Source organism: Bemisia tabaci, chromosome 2 (assembly GCF_918797505.1).
Source record: "Bemisia tabaci chromosome 2, PGI_BMITA_v3".
NCBI lineage: Eukaryota > Metazoa > Arthropoda > Insecta > Hemiptera > Aleyrodidae > Bemisia > Bemisia tabaci.
Window position 1 is genome coordinate 63,957,674 of NC_092794.1, and position 21,224 is coordinate 63,978,897.

The 21,224-nt window shown below is 38.9% G+C and overlaps 2 protein-coding genes across 9 annotated transcripts; both read right to left on the reverse strand.

The window, feature by feature from the left end:
- Window positions 1–1,372: 1,372 nt before the first annotated feature.
- On the reverse strand, window positions 1,373–7,419 carry LOC109039545 (uncharacterized). Of its 3 annotated transcripts, none has more exons than XM_019055046.2 (4): window positions 6,620–7,417; window positions 5,278–5,456; window positions 3,395–3,491; window positions 1,379–2,744 (listed from the first exon to the last, which is right to left on the reverse strand). In XM_019055046.2, the coding sequence occupies exons 1-4, from the start codon at window positions 6,809–6,811 to the stop codon at window positions 2,712–2,714; spliced, it is 501 nt and encodes a 166-aa protein (XP_018910591.2). In that variant the 5' UTR covers window positions 6,812–7,417; the 3' UTR covers window positions 1,379–2,711. The 3 variants fall into 3 exon arrangements, with proteins under 3 accessions (XP_072152581.1, XP_018910591.2, XP_018910590.2); XM_019055045.2 differs by having other exon boundaries at window positions 1,383–2,744; window positions 3,384–3,491; XM_072296480.1 differs by lacking the exon at window positions 3,395–3,491 and having other exon boundaries at window positions 1,373–2,744; window positions 6,620–7,419.
- A 2,123-nt stretch (window positions 7,420–9,542) lies between these two features.
- LOC109039631 (probable cytochrome P450 6a14) lies at window positions 9,543–20,945 on the reverse strand. 6 transcript variants are annotated; one of them, XM_019055209.2, is made up of 6 exons: window positions 20,749–20,945; window positions 19,409–19,823; window positions 14,641–15,137; window positions 12,467–12,694; window positions 11,482–11,733; window positions 9,543–10,259 (listed from the first exon to the last, which is right to left on the reverse strand). In XM_019055209.2, exons 2-6 carry the CDS (start codon window positions 19,783–19,785, stop codon window positions 10,090–10,092), a joined length of 1,524 nt encoding a protein of 507 aa, XP_018910754.1. In that variant the 5' UTR covers window positions 19,786–19,823; window positions 20,749–20,945; the 3' UTR covers window positions 9,543–10,089. The 6 variants fall into 6 exon arrangements, with proteins under 6 accessions (XP_018910754.1, XP_072152145.1, XP_072152144.1 ...); XM_072296044.1 differs by having other exon boundaries at window positions 19,409–19,905; XM_072296043.1 differs by having other exon boundaries at window positions 19,409–19,925.
- Between the last annotated feature and the right edge of the window lie 279 nt (window positions 20,946–21,224).

The following is a 21,224-nucleotide window of genomic DNA, read 5'->3' on the forward strand; positions in this document are numbered from 1 at the left end:
TAATGAGTTCACTACAAAAGCTCGCAGATCTCATCATCGCATTGATGAGAACAAAGAGCAGGAGCACGCCGCAAGATTCGAAACGTAAAAGATAATTTACGAACGGAGAGAATTTGCAGTTCAAACAGTTGTTCAAATCACAAAAAAGAACTCACGCTTTGCGGTTCAAACAGTTGTTCAAATTACGAAAAATTACTCACGCTTTGCAGTTCAAACAGTTGTTCAAATTACGAAAAAGAATTAACGCTTTGCAGTGATAGGACGTTTATGGGGAGAGTTAAGACAGAGGGGCGCTCGCCATACCCCTAGGCTAGGGTTTCGAGCATTTTTTTCTTCTCCCTACTTTTGTCTACTGTCTCAAAAATTATTGATGATATTAGTATTCGGTGCAGGGATGATATTGCGTTGGGTACGTCTCGTAACTCTTTTTAAACGTGTCACAGGGAGACCTAAAATTTCTACCTTTTATGAGGGTTGTTGTGGGGATGATGCCACTGTCTCTTCTTTGGAACCTCAAAAATAAAATAATAAATATGCGATACCTTGGACACAGAACAAATCGGCTACCACATTCAACATCCTGTTCATGGCACGCTGGTTCAGAAAACTCTCAAATTAATGCCAGTTCCCTAATTAATTTCAGTGCAAAAATAATACCGCAAAGGTTAACTTGAGGTTGCTTCCAGGCAAAAAAAAGAAAAAAAAGAGCAAACATCATTAAGTCCTTGGGTGTAAAGGTAGTTTTACGCAATTTGATAAATAATGCGTGAATCGATAAAACTGTGTGTGACAGATATTGATTTCATTCTATATGTAGAAAACGCCGGGTGAAAAAAATTGTTACGACAAACTGGTACTGGTTGTTGGTACTTTTTCATGCGGAATTAAAAGGCGTTTAATACGGAGCCTGGTGCGTTTTGCTGTCTCGTCTTGCTCAGCCAAAACTTACACCACATGACTACAAACTTGCTTCTTATGATGTAAAATGGACCACTAAGCATGATCGAAACCTTACATTTGTACTTCTATTTGCAAGCGCTGAGAAACTGAAGTCCATCTCACCACCGTAAACCTTTTTTTTATGATTGAAAGATTTTTTCCGATATGCGATTTTTTTTACTCGCAAGGCGACAAATGGACGTATTTCTGTCAAACGGAACTGTGTGCATTATGACGTGAGCCCTGTTACGCATATATCCTTACGGGTCTCAGGGCTCATGTCTTGATGCATATAGTTCTGTTTGGCAGAAACACGTCCAAATACATTGTATCAATGAAGGAAAAACAATTTTGCAAAACCTGACTCGGGGAATTTTCCGAACATATACTTTGATCCTCAGTATACACTCTGATTTACGTCTTTTTTATGTGTATTCCTTAGACCGACGGGCTCTAAGTAATGCGAAACAAAAGCTATTTTCTTGCTGTTCAGATGACTTCAGACATCTCCATTTCAATCAGGTTCGTCCTTGTGTTTACATTTTTTCTTGTGTTTGAAATTGTTGTTTGTTTTTAAAAAGTTTTCATTACGAATTTTAATGATGCTCAGTGGAACCAAGGAGGTGATCATCGTACATTCAACAGTCTGCCGAAAAGTTGATTGTTTACGTCACTTGTGACGACGTCCCGGTGGCTAAGCACCCGGAAAATCCCACGAGTCCAACAGTCTGTCCACCGACGGTGGACAACATGAACTACTCTAAATTAGGAGAGTTTTTCCCACCATTAAAATGATAGACCTTACACACAATTTAAACAACGATGCCAATGTCCATTTCAACTTCAATTCATTTTTACGTTGGTTTTACACATGGATTTGAAGACCTCTATGCAAATCGATGCTTCCGTCATGGGAATAAATGAATTTTTATGAATGATTACTATCGTTTTTTTTTTTATTTTTGGCACAGAAAAGTTGATGGAAAGTGAGATAGAGGCAAGTTGACGTAAAATTATTCGCAATTAAAGAAACAGGAATAACCATTGTTGGTTGGTTGGTAGTAAGGATTCCCTGTCGAAATTTTATATTTAAGGGATAACTGATCATCCTCGTTCTATATAGTTTTAAATTCTAGTACATAGTTTTTTTTTAAGAATTTAAAAGAAATAAAGAAAAGAAACAAGATAACCGTGTAGGTAGTGCCTAACAAAGTGATTTCTCAAAGAATAAAGTGAGAGGCAAAATTCTGAAAACCTCTATACTGACTACCAAACGCAATGTCAGCCTTCTATAAATTGCGTCACATCTGAAATGAAGGCGTTGTTAATTTCTTAGCCATAACCGTATCATCATTCCACACCACGCCATACATAAATGCTTCTTCGACATAAAGATTCTGATCGATTTACTTGGTTTCATCCTTACCCCAAACGCACAAGTTTTTATTGCAACTTTTGGACGTCCTATACGCAAGTAAAACTTGCCACATTCTTACCTTATTTGGACTATGTTATAAGTTCAGATTCGACAGAACTTCAGGAAAATTACAAAAATTTGAATGACAAAACATCAACTAATTTTATTAACATTATTTCTCATCCACAAAAATGATAAGTATAAGCTTTACAATTGAATAATTTAACTGCAGTAATATCTGTAAAGAACACGAAATGGACCTTAACCGAAAGGTGGCTTTGGTAAAAATATAGTTATTGGACAAACGTCCATATATTGAGAGCAATTTTCTTGTGAATGAGCAGTATCATATTTATCAACGGGTTCGTATGCTTCTCCTTTCTGATACCTGAAAAATAAAGAAAATAATTTCAAGCTAGGAAAAATGTAAAGGATTGACAATGTTCTACCTCAGTTAATGGGTCAGTTGCGCTGGTCACAGAATCGTGTGTGGAAAAAACTAAGGGTGTCACTACCGCGGTGGATGACGTCAAAAATCCAACTTTAAAACATGAATCTTTGACCATCGCTACTGATCCGTTTCACCGGAGAGAATTGGATCCGTATGTATCACAATGGAACTAGAAATGAGCGTATCAGCAACATTACTACATTTTCATCGCATATTTATCCTTTTAAAGAAAGTAGGGAAAGCTGAGTGGAATTTTTTCTTAGAATGTGAAAAGGAGTTATTTTGAAGTAGCAAAAAATATTCACACAAAAATGACTTCATCTATCATCGATCCGTTGAATGAACACGCAAAACGGTTGGAGTCGATAAGACTATATCATATTGGAACGACATGAGTTTTACCTGATATTAACAGAATTTTTGCATTAAAAGATAGGAACTCATTTTAAATCAAATACAATGTGATGTTTGTGATTATCGTTCAGTATAGTATGCCATGAACAGAGTAGAGAGATCCGGAATAATTATATCAGAGTGTAATTGAAAATTAAAAATGAGAGAAGAAATATAGCTCACGTAAAGATTACTTGAAACAATTTTTCTATCAGTGTCAAATTTTTGTCTTCCTTCAGTCTTGTCTCACAGAGAAAACGGTGCACACAATTTTCTCCGTCGTAGCCTAGCCTACGAAAAGAAAAGAAAATTAATGTTAATGTCACGTGTGTTACTTGTATCTTTGTTAAGTATGTGCAATGTGCGGTTTTCTTTGGGTTCTTTCGTGCATGTATTTTTCCGCTCTTTTTTAAATGCCCGTGGCATGATTTTTGATTTAAGTATAGAACGTACATAAGAACAGTACTCAAGAATAAGTTCAATGGATTGCTACCACAGTTTTAAAACGGCAACTGTTTAATGGGCCTGTTGCAAACTTTTGCTAGAGCAAAACTAAGCGTTGTGTCTTATAGATAATGCCTCAAAAATCACGATGAGCGCATCGGCAAACTCTAAAATGCACTCATAACTTCACAATCTGCGTAAGAAATTTGCGGTTTTTTGAGCTTCCCGCTTCAAAAACGATACTACGGCACAGGTGAACATTTTGTTAGAGGAGTCGTTCCATCGTCTGCAATACTCATCATGGCCGACGCCAATCCGCCAAAACACGTGTGATGGTACGAGATAACACCTGAACAGGATTAGACCAGATAACAATCGGCGTGTTTACGTTCATATTTTTCTCGCCCGCCTTGATTGACCTTGAACTCTCCTCGAAATACACGCGGAACCGCGCAAGCGTCGGCCATGATGAATATTGCCGACGATGGAGCGACTCCACTGACAAAATGTTCACCTGTGCCGTAGTATCGTTTTTGAAGCGGGAAGCTCAAAAAACCGCAAATTTCTTACGCAGATTGTGAAGTTATAAGTGCATTTCAGACTTTGCCGATGCGCTCATCGTAATTTTTGAGGCATTATCTATAAGAAACAACTCTTATTTTTGCTCTAGTTAAAGTTTGCAACAGGCCAATTGACATCGATTCGTTCGAGACTCTAGAAATTATTTTTCGATAAAATTGTCAATTAAATGTTTAATGATTCATTTATCTTTCTTTAAGAAGAATATTTGAGGAATTGAATCAATTTAGAGGTAGGAGGGCAGTGTTTGTTTGTCGTTGTCAGACTAACGTCTTTCGATATCCGTTCCACGTTCAGATTGCCTGCAGTTGCTAGTATAGGCAACTGTTGAAACACCCATCCAGATCTCATACTATGCCACCGCACATGATTTTGTGTTTTTCACTTGACCCGAATTTGCAGGTTCTGCCAATTTCATAATATTTTTAAAACATTCGTTCGAGGCGATTCAAACATCAATTTTAAAAGTCTTGCAGAGAACTTGCATCAATATTACAGCCATCTTTGCTCCTGAAAAACATGTGAGTGAATCATGTGGCTTGCCTCGTTGGTAAACATGAATCTTAATTTAAAAATATTTGACGGGTAAGCATAGTCATTTTACTAATCCTTTGTTTTCTTTATCGGGAACTATGTGATTGACTTACTTACTTTCTTTTTCGCCCGATGAATTTTTCGGTTCGTCCCCCCCGCCCTCCTCCGTGACGCAACACAGTCAGCTGATCACCGGCAAGATATCGCACTGACTAGTATCGCGACGCGTCGCCGGCGATAATACGTGGAATTTTAACGTCAGTTTTTAGCTTCGGTTTTTGTTTTTATTTTCGTTGTTAGTTATTAATTACCTGATGATGACTTCCACAGAAGTCGAATTGGCCATCGTTTAAGTTTAAATAGTGACAACCGAAAAATTCATCGGGCGAAAAAGAAAGTAAGTAAGTCAATCAATAGTCATTTTATGTCAAATTGTCTAGGTTTTTCGACTAACACGTACCACAAAATTGATTTTTTTAATTTGCGGCAAAGTAATATCGTACTTTTTAAATGTACTCACTTATCAATAAAAACAGCAATTTTTGGATAAAGAGAGCGTTTGTCACGCCTGTGCTGCGTTCTGGTACCAGCAAGGATATTCCCAATATTTGAAGGCACTTCATATGCTATACCCAAACTTATACCAAAGGTCAGTTGTTGGTTAGAACCAAGTATCGTCATTAAAAAACAGTACACCAGCTGAATAACAATCAAATTAACGGATCTTAAATACATAATATAAAATTTAGCGACCAATAGCATCCAAGAGAAATGTTTAGTAATGGGGGGGGGGGGGGTTAGGGGTGAATGTCTGCAATAAAATAACATCGGAATTCGATAAAGTACGTGGCAGAGCTAAAGCTATGTCTTGTCTCATCATGCCAACGTAGCGAAAAGTAGTTTCGACGGCAAGATTAGAGCTCAATATAACTCAATTAAAAATTTTGGTTTTTTTCTGACTTTTATATTTCTCCTCACAATAAAGGACCCAAATTTATATCATCGAGGGATTGCGAGTAACATAGTTACTTTCAGCATGAATACCTACGTCCATTTGAAACTAATCTCATCGGAAACACAAATTGTTGAGAAAAGGCACATTTTTTGGGTGGGGTAAGGAAAAAATCTAAGAAATATTTAAAAATGTCCTAAAATCGACCAGATATTACCAAAATCAATCGAATAAATAGAATTGACCGAAAAAGGGTGCAATTTTAAATGAAACTGTGGAGGCAATTGGACCGCGTTAGACAGAAAGGAACCAAGCCACATCCGCTAATGCAAAATTTATTTGGAAAAGCCAACTTTTTATATGAAAACGTTTGTGCGCGAATTTTCCCCATAGTACGAAGCAAATTTCTTTAAATTTTCAAAGGAATCCGCACACAAATCTCTCGTAAATAATTAAATTGCCTATATAGTTAAATTTGCAATAGCTATAGTGGTTTGGTTCCTTTCTTAAACGCGGTCCAAATGTCTTTCTCTCTCTGCCCTCTCCAAATGAAGTTAGTGATCACTGCATGTACACTGAAAAAAAAGATTGGTAGAATTTACCATTCCTTCACGCTGTATTTCACACAGCGTCAATTCAGAATACAATCTGGCAGAAGGAAGGTGAACGTTACTATATACTGGTACAGGTAACCATTCATCTGGCAGAATCGATCGACTTGAAGATTGGTAGAATTTACCATTTATTATCTTATATTATACCATTATTACCATTATCATATCACCATTTATACCTGTATTTCACACAGCGCGAGGGAATGGTAAATTCTACCAATCTTTTTTTTCAGTGTATATTTTAAGTATTCCATACTAAGTCCTAGAAGGTAACGTTTGCAGAACACCACACTCACCTGAACTGAAGCTCCCTCGGGTAGATTTAGGTACCTTTTCACTCGCCGTTTCGGCTGCCGAGTGTCAGCTTTCCCAGGCTGATCTGCTGTAAGAGCAGTCTCAGATAGATCTTCAACGGGGCTGAGTAGGAACTGAAGAACCACAACAAAAATACACCCCAATATGACGCAGAAAGTGAGGTATCCGTTCATGTTGTGTCATGATACTCGTAGTCCTGACAGGAAGGGGGCGGAAATCACGGAAATTCCAATACAAAACCGCATGGTTAGGGTAAGAGGCTTTGACTGACTGACCGCCGAGAGCTGTGGAACTTGCTCTATTTTCAGGGAGGTGTTAATTAGTTTACCGAACGTTAGTTTTTTCTCGAAACAATACCACGAGGCCGTTGCACCTTGCGCCGCACAATGATGAGCTATTCGAAGGCTTCCAGGACTTTATGTCGACCTACCTTTCGTCCATTAAATAAATGTCCACCGCTATTTATGTCCACTAAAAGTTAAACGTCTTTATTAAGTCCACATGATTTAATGTCAACAATGAATATGTCCAAAATTGTCCAAATTGTGGACATGTTATGTCCGCATTTTTTTCTTCTCATTTAAATGACAGGAACCACCTCAAAAATAAATGCATACTACTACTACCTTCATTCTTAAAAACATTTCATTCATGAATCAAGTCATGAAAGAGAACAGACTCTAATAGCAGATAAAAACATATGTTCATGTGTACACTGTACAGATATGATAAGATGAAAACCAAAGCGGGAGCCTAGGAAACGCTCCAATGCCAAATTAAATGTTTTTCAGTAACAGATGCTGTCAAAATTGAAAGTCCTCTTTAACTAGTTAGTTCGTGCGCCTTCAATCTTGTGGGATACTGCGCAATGCCTCTGACGCGAAATAGTTGCTTAAAGCGTTACGGAGCGGCGTGTTAGCAGCGCAGAACGCGCACTGGCGCCTACAAACCTAACGGGATACTTCACGCGTTGCGCAATGCGTGAAGTATCCCGTTAGGTTTGTAGGCGCCTATGAGCGTTCTGAGCTGCTAACACGCCGCTCCGCTCTGTGTTAGGCTCTAATATTTAAACTCGCGGAGTCAGCGTTTTTCAACTCATGATTTTGAAATGTTTGCACTCTCTGCATTGATTATTCCCTTTTGAAGTGATGAAAAATAGTGAAACTTGTGAAGCTTTAGAACTGTGGACGTAAAAATTGTGGACGAAAAGTCTGTGGACGTAAAAAAAGTGGACATAAAGTCTGTTACCATTCGAAGACGCCGGGAATGAAATTTCTTACTATTACTGTTAATTTGAATTTTCATTCTAGCACAATATATATTTTAATGGGAGGTTCCGTGAGGCAATTTTACGAAAAAATCAATGGAGCTGCTTTTAAATATCTTCGTTTTGTATTAACAAAGATATTAGATTTTTAGGTGTCAGCACCATGTCCGACCTCTCCGATTGACGCGCATCACTGTGCGCTGGTCACCTCCGCACTTCTAAGACAGGAGACACGTCTCCGGAGACATTGCACTCGAACTGGATCATCATTGGTTATGTTGCGTGATAGAGTGTCCTGACGACATGCATGAATGTAAAGAATGGTCGATTTTGTCAATGTCCTCACTTTTGCGTCTATGCGTCTACATTGTCACATTGGGTTGTATAATGTAGGTGTTTGAGATTTTCCTGGGAAGCATTCTCTAATAAGCCAATCCATGGGTCCGGGCTAAAAGAGGGCGTTAAGTTGTATTGATATCATCAAAAAACTAATTGTTTCAAACATTATTTTTAATAAGCAAACTTTAAATTGAGAACACTTATGGTTTAATATTTTTTGGCGTTTTAACAATATATCATTTATTAAACTCTCCTCTAAGCGGCGAGAAGCGCCCTCGATGGTTTGAGCGATAACTATTGAGACACGATCGTCAGGGGGTTGCATACCCAAAATGATGAAGGCAATTTTTCGCTCGTACCAGTAAAACGTTGTGCCTGTAAATAACCCTCACAATGTTTAATTTTGGTCCTTGGCTACAGACTACCTATTATTTGTTCGAGAAGTAGGGTCCTCAAAAGATTTTGACTAATTAAAAAAGTAAGTAAAGGGAGGTCGGGCTCATTGCCGTAAACATAAACTTAATGCCTCAGTTTTTGAGAAAAACAAAATTATGCTTCAATCGTAATAAACAAGTTCATTTTAATATTTTAAGTGACGCATCACATTGGACCGCACAATCTGCAAAAAGATATTTGGGAGTTCTCGCGGTTTCAGTTGGACAAAAATTGAATGGTTGTAACTATAGTGTTGCATCAAACAGCGAATCTCTTTGAGGGAAAATATTGTGCTCGAATGAGTTTGTGCCCACTGTAGTGAGATTCTCAGTTTTTGATTGGACTCTTACGCAGGTTGGCTGGACAATTACAACCTTTCTGACAAAAATTGTGTAGAATTTCTGCATTCTTTGATGCTTTCCTTCCTTTTTGCTGAATAAAAAATATTTAAAATTAAGTAGCTGATCTCAGGTTGGTTGCCTTCTTCAAAATACTCCAACCCTAGCACTCCCTACTATTTTTATGTCTATATAGTATTGATTCATTTTCTTTTCAGTCATATTTAATATCTCGTATTCAGTGTTTCAGAATCCTCGTTCCCGTTTTATTTTATCAAAAGAGGATAAACCAACACTATTGCTTGAATTTTTCATAGAATATGCTTCTCGCTGAAAAGTGATAACAAGCATGACTTCAAAAAACAATAGTCATATATTTTTCTCTAGAAGAAAAGATTATAACTAACAGGAAGTCTGCAGCGTTGCAAACCGAGATACGCGTTTTTGCAGTTTCAACTTCGGTGTCCTTTTCAGTGACGTCATGTCTTTTGGTATCATGCGGTCTAATAATAAACAATATAAACGTTACAGTCATAAGAAGTCATTTATTTACACATTTGAAAAATATTGTGTTAATACGGCAAATATTCCATTAACCTTAGTATAAATGAAAATATTTCCCTTACTATCATTTTTAATTTAAAACCATGATCATTATTATTTGAAAGCCCACAAATGTGAGTTCTGCATTTATTTTAGATATTGGCAGTATATATAACAACCGACAGAAGTTTTAGCCGAACAGATCGGGTTCAACTTTCATTCATTGGCATTTTTAGCACTTCCAAAGCTTTAGGAGCTTTAGGATGAGCTTTCCGGAAAAGGGCCCATGGCAAAAATCACGTTCTGAGAAAAATGCATTTGCAGTTTTACCAATGGTCGTTTATTCAGTCAATAGTCTTTGACTTTGATCCAAGCGTCCAATTTCCGATGTGAGTCATTCACAGTCAGTGGCCAGAAATTGACAGTGAAAACTTCAAAAAGGCATCGTTCTCAGAACGCGCTTTTTACCATGGATTATTTTGTCGCAAAGCTCACCATTTGTATTTCTTTTTTGCGAGTAGACCGCAGATTATACGTTGCGTTTCTTCCACTTGAGCCAGATTCCATTCGAGGCGGATATCAACATACTCGTAGGGGCGAACTGCACCGGAACATCCGTTTTTTGCGATGGTTCGATATCATAACGCATTATCAAAGAGGCGATGGCCGCTTTCATTTCCATACGAGCAAACCGCAGTCCTGGAAAAAGTACAATAACTAAGAATTTAAACGAATCTTAAAAAAAGAGAAAAAAGAAGATAAAAAGAAAAATAAATGCATGCTCATCAAGTAGAATGTGGATTTAGAGGATATGCATTAAATGTACTTGATGTCGGGGAGACCTCAATAATTGCAGCCATGGACATCAAGAAAATTATGTATATTTTATGACAAGAGGAATAGGATGGGTTTTTCTCTTATATTTTACACTAGGAAAAAATGGTTTCAACCACGCAACTCATGCACATAACGCATTCATTTTTCTTGTCGGTTTAGTGAGAAAACAGCCCAATGATTGACAATTATTGTTTTGACAAGCATCAACAAAAATTTCCGGTGGCCAATGGTAGAGAGTCCTCTCTAGACTATTTAGCTCATGTGTTTTTCAATAAAAAGTAGTGAGGCTATGTATCCAACAGTTGAAACCAAACTGGCATATTGGACCCGCCGCCACCGCCGGACAGTAGATCGAGTCACTGGGAGAGGTCGGACAAAATTTGGAAACTTTAAACGCTTATAACTCCGTTTACACGATTATTTGAGATTTCAAAAGTGATTCCAATGGTTTTCTCGTGAACTTTCCTACTAGAGGCACCCCATAAAATTTAAAACGTGACGAAATAAACATAACAATTTGCAATTTTAGTCATAAATTTCATGACCAGCCTCGAATATGAGCTCGTTCCACTGTGCGCCGTGCCGCAGGTGAAGAAGTGAGTGCTTAGCGAGTCAAAACGCCTTCACTTTTGTGCGTATGCAACACGCACATCCATGGAGCTCAAATAGTTGCATTCAAACGTTTTCATGCAGTTGGCCTAGTGTTGCGTTGTATAAGACACAGACTGAGGATGTTTTGTTCACTTCCGGCTTCCCCGTTTTTGCCGATGAAGTTAACTATTACTGACTTTTATTGCATATAAAATTGTCAATTTTCCGGAAAACACTTTGATTGCTAAAATGTATCAAAAAGTTGCCCTTTTAAAATGTGGACCGCATGCCCAATACTTTCCAACCTGAAAATGATGAGTTTAGCGAGGCCATTTCATGGACATAGCATATTTGTTTTCACGGAAGAATTAAAAAGAAGTCCACTTAGAAATATGCATCATTCTACAGTTAGTTCAGAGCCAAATGAGGCAGAATCCATGGATCATGGATAGTACAGCAGTACAATATGTGAACGAGGCTCCGAATCTCTTACCTATACATGACCGTGGTCCATCACCGAATGGGAAGTAGGTGCCTGGAACTATCTTATTCTTGTTTTCATCACTGAATCGATCCGGGTCAAAGCGTTCAGGGTTCGGGAAATATTTTGGATCCATGTGAAAAGCGTAAATTGGGAGCAGCAACCGCGCATTTTTCTTGATCGTATATGATCCGTCAGGCAACTCGTATGGTTCCTGGCATACTCGCTCCAACCAACCCACATTCGGATACACACGAAGAGTCTCTGTGAATTTTATCAACATGGTTAATCTTTTGAGTCATGGAAACTTTTGAGATGCAGCGCTTTTTCAAGATGTAGTTCCGTTTTAGTATAATCTGTCCTCTGTTCTTTTTTTATCATGGATATTATATCAACTTTTATGAAAAGTAAATCAAAAATTGATGACCAAAGTGCGAAACCACGCATCTTCATATGTGATGTCGCAGATTTCCTGTCATAATTTATTTTTATTTATTTTTTTTTGTGTGGAAAAGTCAACTTAATTTCTTGGGAACTTCCTCGATTTGTTTTCTCTATTAGCAGACAATTTTGGATAAATTTCAAGCCGTACAGATGACTTGTTTTTCCTCGAAAATATAAAATAATAGCAGAGATTTTGAAATACCGCAATGAAGATGCGTGGTTTCGTACTTGAGCCATCGAAATACAAAAATACAAACAACCTTTTTAATGAAGTCCATGAGTTCCAGTTGGTATCAATGATTTTTTTTCGAATAGAAAAATATTTAATTATATGCGGTCTTTGTAATAGATGTAGCCAGAGCAATATCGAGCACTTTTCTGAGGATGGCTTTTGGTCTCTATTTTCCCAGAAGAATTCTGGGACTTTTTACTATAGAGATAGGTTTTGAGGGACCTCTCCTGTACAATTTTAGAAAATTGACCTGCATTGGATACATTTTAAGGCTGATCTCACATAAAATTTTGACCGTGCTCAGAATTTTGATTTTCTTACCGTCTATCACGCACTGTATGTAAGTCATGTCTTTTAAGGAGTCGTAGGTCATAGTCCCACCGTGTCTCTGCAGCACCTCTCTGACCTCCGCCCTGCACTTTTCCATGACCTCAGGATGTAAGGCCAAGTTGTAAAAGACGAACGACAGCGTACCAGATGTCGTCTCAAAACCACCCACAAAAAACACGAACGCATGAGAGGCTACGACTGAATCCGTCATCAACGGCTCTGAGACAAAGGAAACATTAGAATACAAACCATGTGAACTGTACGCATTCACGTAAATTGCCCCGATCTAAATTGGAATTATAGGGGAGAAAATTATTGACAGTTTAAGACTGATTACAAAGGTGAGGTACAGATGAATCTACCACCACCACAAAAGATTCTGTTGTCAATTAAGTGTTTTTGACTCTCTTGGAGAATGTGCTATTTTCTATATGTTTATTTTTTTGTTTTATTTATTTTTTTTTTTTTAGCAAAATGTAATCTCATAAGGAAAATTTTTCTGAACAAGTTCATATGTACGAAACCTTTGAGAAAACCTATCTGTAGAGCTGTCGCGTAAGCTTCGGGATTTTCTGTCTCTGGGATTTTTGAAGCCCCTTTCTCGGTAGGCAATTTTTCTGACAGTTCCTACAGTAAAAATTGCCTACCCAGCAAGAGGATTTGAAAATATGAAACTTTTTTAAAGCCTGTTGCGTCGAAATGACGCGTTTCTGGAAAATGTTGTGCACTATTTGGTAACCTTTATTTTTGCGCTTTTTCACGTGCTGTAATTCGTTTTCGAAAATATTTATCGCAATTTTAAAATTCGGGAACGCTCGTGACGTCATTTTCCGAAAACGTAGGTCCTTGAAAACACAAAAAATGAACAGTGCGCTAAAACACAGTTTCAGCCACTTACGACAAAATTACGAGGAGTTACATCAATTTGAAAGAAAAAAAATGGCAACTTTGAAAGGGCATATAGTTCAATTAGAGAGCGTTTGCGGGTATATGTGCATGTGTAAAAATAGTCATATTTTGAGCCGAAAAATCAATCCTGAAAGTTAAGTCCGTTAACTTTCGGTCATCCTGTATAACTGACCTGCAACAAGTTGGAGAAATGTTGCTGGGTCCACACACTTTCGTGGGGAAAACAAAGTCGAGAAATTCCAAAAATTATAATTTATTATAGTAAAATTATATACGTTATAGATACCTCGGCGCGACTTCAACTTAATATTCCAATGCAAACTGCCTGAGCTGAACATTCTCCTTCCTCAGTTTTGTAACTCGTTAGAGTTAAAATTATTTGACTCCAATGGTATTTTTGGAATTTCTCGGCTTTGTTTTCCCCACGAAATGGTGTAGAATCAGCATAATTTCTGCCGTGCTAAGTAAGACCGCCGTAAATCCATTAAGATTTTCCCTCGTTTTTTTGAACTTAACACTGTATAAAATAAAAACTGTTGTACCCATGCACCTCAAATTTTCAGGTTAAGTTCTTGATAGTATTTGCGAGAGAATTTTGTAAAACCATTGTCCGAAGGTACACACATTTTTCTGCTATGATACATTGTTTCCAAAAATGCAAAATGGCGTTTACGGCATTTTTACGTTGCACGACAGATTTCTCCACTTTGTTACATACAGTTTCGGGCCATTCTTTTAAGCGCTCAGCCGATAGGCAGCGATTTTTGATTTTGACTTGCCTCTGAGTACTAGTATACTAGTGCTAATGCGTTTAAATGGCGCACCAGCTCATCGATTTGTGGGCTTTTTTTTGGGGGGGGGGGTCCATTTTTAAAATAAATAAAGCTGTGAAAACTGTATTTTATGCTTTTAACGTAATGCGCAGGTAGTTTCGATCGTTTGTCTATAAGAAAATTTCTTAGCGGTAGAGTAATTCTTATCGAAATTGATCGTTGATCTTAAATGAAGCCTAAAAAAACGCGCCTGATGAGCTCAACGGTGAGCTCATTTTCGGGAAACAAAAATAAGCGTTTACGGTTTCCTTGGTAACCTTTGTTTGCTATCAGCTGATGTTTTATTTCCATTACCCAGCCAAGTAGACAGAGTTTATACTTCCTTTCTTCACTAAATACATTGACTAACACCTGAGTGCTTTTCTAATACGACAGTATTAGAACTTTCCCGCTTGTTTTAGGGTTTTTTCTCGTTTAACTAACCTGCTTGACTATTATCTTTCTTGAGAGCCTCCTGCTCCTCGTGCTGGAGGTTGATGAGATGCTGCATGAGATCATTGCGGGTGTGCTGGTTCTTGGCCCGCATCTTGGTGCACTCCCTGACGAGCGAGAAGAAGAAGTCGTCGACGGACTTGTCGATCCTCTTCCACTTGAGGAAGCGAACGAGGTTGAGGCCCATGGAGCGGAGGAGACTCCTCAGGAAGAAGATGTGCGACTCCCGGAGGACGGTCTCGGTGGTCTTGCGGAACTCGGACTCGGGGTCTTGGATGGCGTCGCAGCGGAGCCCAAAGGCGCAGGTCCCGATGACGTCCATGGCGAACTTCTTCATGACGTCCTTGACTTCGAACTCGGTGCCGGACTCGATGAGCCGGTCCAGGTGCCCCGTCAGCACCTTCTCGCACTCCATCATCAGCGGCCACATCGCTTTCATCTTGGCCCCGGAGAAGATCGGCGTCAGCTTCTGTCTGATCGCCCTCCATCTGTCCCATTCAAATACAGGGTTATTCAAAAGTCAAGCACCACTGACCATGAGGGGGGGGGGGGGGTTTAGCCATTTGAAATTTTTAGTTACCCCCCCCCCCATGCCCCCTGAGGGGGTCAAAAACTGGAGAGTAGCTAAAAAAGTTTTCCACTCGATATGAGGAAAAACGTCACAAACCGCAAGTTGATATCTTAATTAGAACTAAATTTATGGCCAGTGGTGCGTGACTTTTGAATAACCCTGTATATTCCCCAATCAGGGGCGGATCCAGCAATTCAGCAACAACGGATGCCCTCCTTTTAAACCTATGTTAAATAATCGATTCTTGTCGGGCACCTGGCCCCTCCAAGAATCGATATATTTTCATAGGTTTAAATGGGGGGGAAAAACAGTGTTGCCAATGTGCTGGATCCGCCAATATCCCAATCAGGAGAATTGAACATTCGGCGTATTTCTGTCAAACAGAGCTATGTGCATTATGACCTGAACCCTGTTAAGCATATATTTTTACGGGTCTCAGGACTCATGTCTCAATGCACATAGTTCCGTTTGGCAGAAATAAGTCCTATTCTGCCGTACTAAGGAAAAGCGCTGTATGAGCATTCGAGAGTTGTCAAGTTTCCTTCGATAAAATGTTTATTTTTGAGGAAAATTATCAATATTTTTCCTTGAAATTTTCAGACTTTTTAGATTAAATTATGAAAAAAATCATCCGAGAAATTGGAAGAAAAATATGCACAAATTTTCTTGAAAATTAGTGATTTTTCGAGGGGCATTTGGCAACGCCTGAAGGCCCATACGGCGTTTTTCCTTAGCACGGCAGTACTGCACTTCGCGAGCTAGAAAACATTTAGTGACAAAGTACTCGTAACACAAGTTTTAACCTCTTATAAATTGAACTATTTCTGCCAAACGGAACCAGAGGCAGGTGGGAAATAAGGGGTGTGCTCGTTAGTTGAGGACCGTAAGAGTGCAAGGGAATTATAAAACGCCAGTGACGTCAGCGGCAACGAAGCCGACTCCGTTGTCGACTTTAACTTATGAGCCCTGTCTACAACGCTCTTTTCCCATTCCCACGGCTCATGAATGCCGCATTCAGTTGGCACATAGCTCTGTTTGGCGGAATGTAAAATCCCGCTTTTCCATTTCTCCAGAAGGAATCACGCCCACTTTGACATGGTTTCTAATGCAGCTCTCTAGAGCACATCCCATCTTTCCTACTCGTCTTAAGTTCCGTTTGGCAGAAATACGTCCAATTTTGATAGCCTCACATGTATTGATACGGGAAATGAATGTCTGCCACCATGTAGGGTGTGCTGATTTGTAGCAGACAACCATTTTCCATGTCTGTGCAGATTTTAATGGTCAAAACTTGTGTCACGAATTTGTCACAAAATATCAGCTGGCCCTCAGATCATTGGATTATGGCACATACGGAGAAAATGGACCGCATCAAGCAGAAAAGGAACCAAACCACATCAGCTATTGTCATTTGGGAAATTTTATTTCTTACATGAAAACGGTTGTGTTGATTTTTGTGCAAATTTCAGTGAATTTCCTGCATAGTACGAGGCAGGTTCTTTACAGGAATCCGCACAAACGCTCGCTTGTGAAAAATGTAATTTTCCCAGTGAAATGTGGCGATAGCTTATGTGGCTTGGTTCCTTTCTGCTAAACGCCCTAGTAAAAATTCGCAGTAGAATCTGTGTTCCAAAATACCATAGACCTAAAGCCGGCTGCAAGATTTCCAATAGCTTCTGTAGCCGGCTGTACAATTTCTTATAGCCTTTTATAGCTGATGGCAATTAAGCAACATCCAGACGATAAAGTTTATGCTAAACGTTACTAAATACGGATACTAGGACTTAGTGAGTTTTTGGACTACCGCTCTCTTTTTGTGCCGTAGTATCTTGATATATCTTGCGAGGAAAGCTCCGTACTTTTGAAGGATGCCTGTCATTCTTATGATACTGTGCAATACCTCTGGTGTGAAATAGTTGCTTCAGACGCCGTGGCACACTGCGGCAGGCGGGCAGAGAGCGCGAAACGCGCATTGGCGCCTACAAACCTAACAAGGATACTTCACGCATTGCGCAATGCGTGAAGTATCCCTGTTAGGTTTGTAGGCGCCAGTGCGTCGCCGCTCCGCTTCGTGCTATTCTCTAATACTTAATCTCGCGGAGTCAGCGTTATTCAACTCATGATTTTGAAATGTTTGCACATCCTGTATGGATTATTCTCATTTTAATTGATGAAAAAAATATGTTTTAAAGGAAATATAGCGTATGTTTTGCAAATATTAAGGTAGTTCCGTATCAAACTTAATGATTTCCAAAGCACACGAATCTCTACACAATTTCTTATAGGCTTTTATAGCCAATGGCGATAAAATGTAAAGCCCGGCGATAGGAATTATAGCCCGACTGTATCCTTTTTTTATAGCTTCGTATAGCCCGGCTATATGATTTGCTCCGCTTTCTACAGCCAGCTATATGATTTTCAATAGCCTTCTTCAGTCGGCTATATGAACTCCTATGGTATTTTGAAACGCAGCTCCTATCGCCAATTTTTACCAGGGCGTGGTATAAATAACGTTTGATTTGCCTCAACAATCCACATGCCTATCATTAAGTGTAGAAAAATGGATTTGAGGCAGGACATTTTTGCAGGGTTGTGGTATAGTTTTCCTGGCGTGAAATATCGTGAAAACCCACAAAAGTTTATTAAAAATTTCAAAAAATCATTTCTAAGGTAAGTAAAATCCGATCAATTACAAGCCAACAGTCAAGTTGACGTATCAATGAGATTCCAAACTATGAGTTCAGCCAATCAGCAAACGTCGTTTCCCTTGCTTGGCCTGGCTTCATCATCAGCGCTCGCCAAAGATACCTTTTCAACCTGCCCCATTTTTGGCATTTTATAAACGGGGTTACTTTGCCATTTAGGGTTTAAAAAATCTGGGAAAATTCCTAGGAGCTTAGTTCACTCCATACTTTCAAGAAATGAATTTAAAAAAGTAGGTGCCCCGCCATGTGCGGAAAGAGTTTAAAAACTTTTCTCGTTTAAAGTTTGATACATACTGACAGACAACAGCGTGGATACTCAAACATTCTCATGAAACTTTCTAAAATTCAGGTTGTGTCAATTAAACGATCGATTGTCTTATCAATCGACAAAGATCTGAAGAACTATATCTCAAAAAGAAACAATGAATACAGCCTTGATAGACTGCGGGCTGATTCTTAAAATCGATAGACAAAGCGATAGTCAAAGAAGACAAACTGAAAATGAAGTGATCCTACTAGTGGAAGCTGGTGGTTACAATGAGCTAAAGAGGTAAGTAATAAACTAACTAACGGTAACCTTTGAGAGATCCTTTCGCAACTCCATCATTTCCCCCCTTCTCAAGTAGCAGTGATCGCGATAAATAGCGATTTTATAGGTTGGTTATCGCGGTTAAATCGGTGGCAATATATTGAGATATTATCGCATTAAAAATTGCGATATATGGCGATTAAATTGCTACATATCGCAATTTTTGGTTCGATAAAATCGTGACCAATTTTCATCGATAAAATCGACATTAAATCGCGGCCATTTATCGTGATTTTTATTTAAAGAATATCGCAATAAATTGCGTCGGGCGATAAAAGCGCGATTTCATCCCGATAAGATCGAGGATAATCGCTCAAATGTTGATGATCCTGCTGATTTCATCGAAGATAGAATCGCAATGTATAGCGATTTTTCCGTTGAGAAATGCTACTTACCCAAGTAGCAGAGGTTGCAACAACTTGCAACAAAATCGTTTGATTCTTGCAACCAATAGATTGACGTGCAGATTGCCTACTCTCTCCCCCGAAGGAGCTATCATTGTTGGAACTAGTTGTAATAAGTTGAAACATGTTTTAACTTCAAAGTATTGCTGGTTGCCTATCTTTAGATTTTAAACATCTTTGGTTCAGCGCTTCTGCAATCTTAGCAGGTTGCAACTGTGTCTTCCGATCAGATCGCCGAAAATCGGCACTTATCGACCAAAAGTTGACCGAAAGTTGCAACTAATACCAACATTGTTTTAACTTGTTGCAACTTTTACATTGAAAAATGCTACTTGGGTAGGTTAGTCTATAACAACCACCCGCTTTGACCAATAGGATCGCTTCATGTTTTTTATGTCTTCTTTATCTACGGCCATAACTATAGCAATTTCAATAATCAGTCCACTGATAAGCTCACGAAGCGAAAAAGCACGCTGAAAACATTACATACCTTTCCCCTTCTAGATTGAAGATGTGAGCATTGAGGGGGTCCAACCCTTCGTCGATATCAAAGCCATGATCCACGAAATGCGAGAAGTCTTTGATGAGGATGCGACGAAGCAGCTCCGGATCGCGAACGAGGAGGTACGGCCGTGACATTTTGTAAAATCCTCCGATTGGATGTGGTGCCAGCTCATTGTAAAACTTCTGCAGGGTCAGAGACTTTTGGATGGGGTAAAAAACGCAGTCTCGAGGGAAAGGGATGTAAGGCAATCGCGATCCCTCTCTGCTCCAGGTTGTGTAGCTCCTGTAGTAGTGAATCACCAGGTAAACGAGGAACGCAATCAGCGAAAAGCAGGCGCTCAGCAAAAGTTCGTGGAAAACCATTGTGCCGCACGAATGGAGTTTAAAGTCGAAAAAGTCCTCTAGAGGTATGCAACATTAGAACAGAAATTGTTTTTCCCCTCTAAGTTTTATCAGAGAATAAATGCACGGACGTGGACACAGCTGCAAAGTGTTTCACGGGACTAAATAAAACGCACAAGAAACGAAACCCGGACGTCTGAGGAATGAGTGGATGTCAATATCTGCTAGTGTAACCAGGGAAAATTAAGGGACTCTGGACCCCTTTACGCTACACGGAAAAAATTAAATTGCTTATTTAACAATTCAATTACTAAAAAAGTGACTGCAATGTTTCAATGTACATTTTACAACAAAAAATGCTACTTTAACACCCCCCGTGATTAAATTAGCTTACAACAGTGGCTAAGGTAGAATTTTTTTGTTATAAAATCTACGTTGAAACGTTGCAGTCACTTTGTTCAGCAATTAGAAATGGAATTTGCAGAATTGAATTTGATTTAGAATTTGTTTAAAATTAATAAATCAGCAATTTAATTTTTTCCGTGCAATTTTCCCCCAAAAATGTTCGTTTTGTGATCCAAAGGTTTACAGAATGGACCTCCCTTTTCTATGAAAAATGTTTGGCCATTTATTAGAACCCCTTCTCGCTATCCTTCTTTAAAGAGCCCTGGGAATACTCTCTGTGCCTATCACCAACTGGCGGAAAAGCTTTAATTCTTAACAAGACATTTTACAGTTTGAGCTTATGAAATCAGTGCTCTTGTTATTCCTACTTTTATTGTTAACTTTTATCTCAGTTGAGGATGGGCACATTCATTGGTTCTAAACATGTTTTCGCGTTTTCCCTGTATGTTTCATTTGCCCGGACTTTTAAACTCGATTTTAACTTTGAATTTAATCGTTAAACGCGAGGGCTACCGCCCAGTATTCTTGGTTTATCACTTTTTCACTGAATCTGTTGGGAGGTTAATCCTCGATACTCACGAAATCTTTGATGTTCACGCACCAACTTCAGATCTAGATGTATTCGACAAAATAAACTCACGCTTAGTGTATTCAGGAAATAAATTCTTTTCACCGATTAATCGCACGATCAAGTTGCAACATACTTAAGCCCCGTGCGCATACTTGTCGATCAAGACGTAAGTCGCTTGATTGGCTCTTAACATGCGAAGTAGGATTGCCAGCTCGAATTGAATATTTATAGGCACGACTACTTGAAAATAGACGCCCGCTGAGCGGAGGTTATGACGGGCAACCTATCAACAAGGTAGATAATTAATTGTAGATAAACAAAGGTAAAATAAATACTTGTAAGTACATGAATAATATTCCATTAGATAACGCACTGGCAGATTCTCTGACGTGCGGGAGATATTTACGTAGGGAGATCACTTGAATATTTTTGTCATTAGGGGCATATCTGTCAATTTTGGAAGTTTGGTACCTACCATGACCTC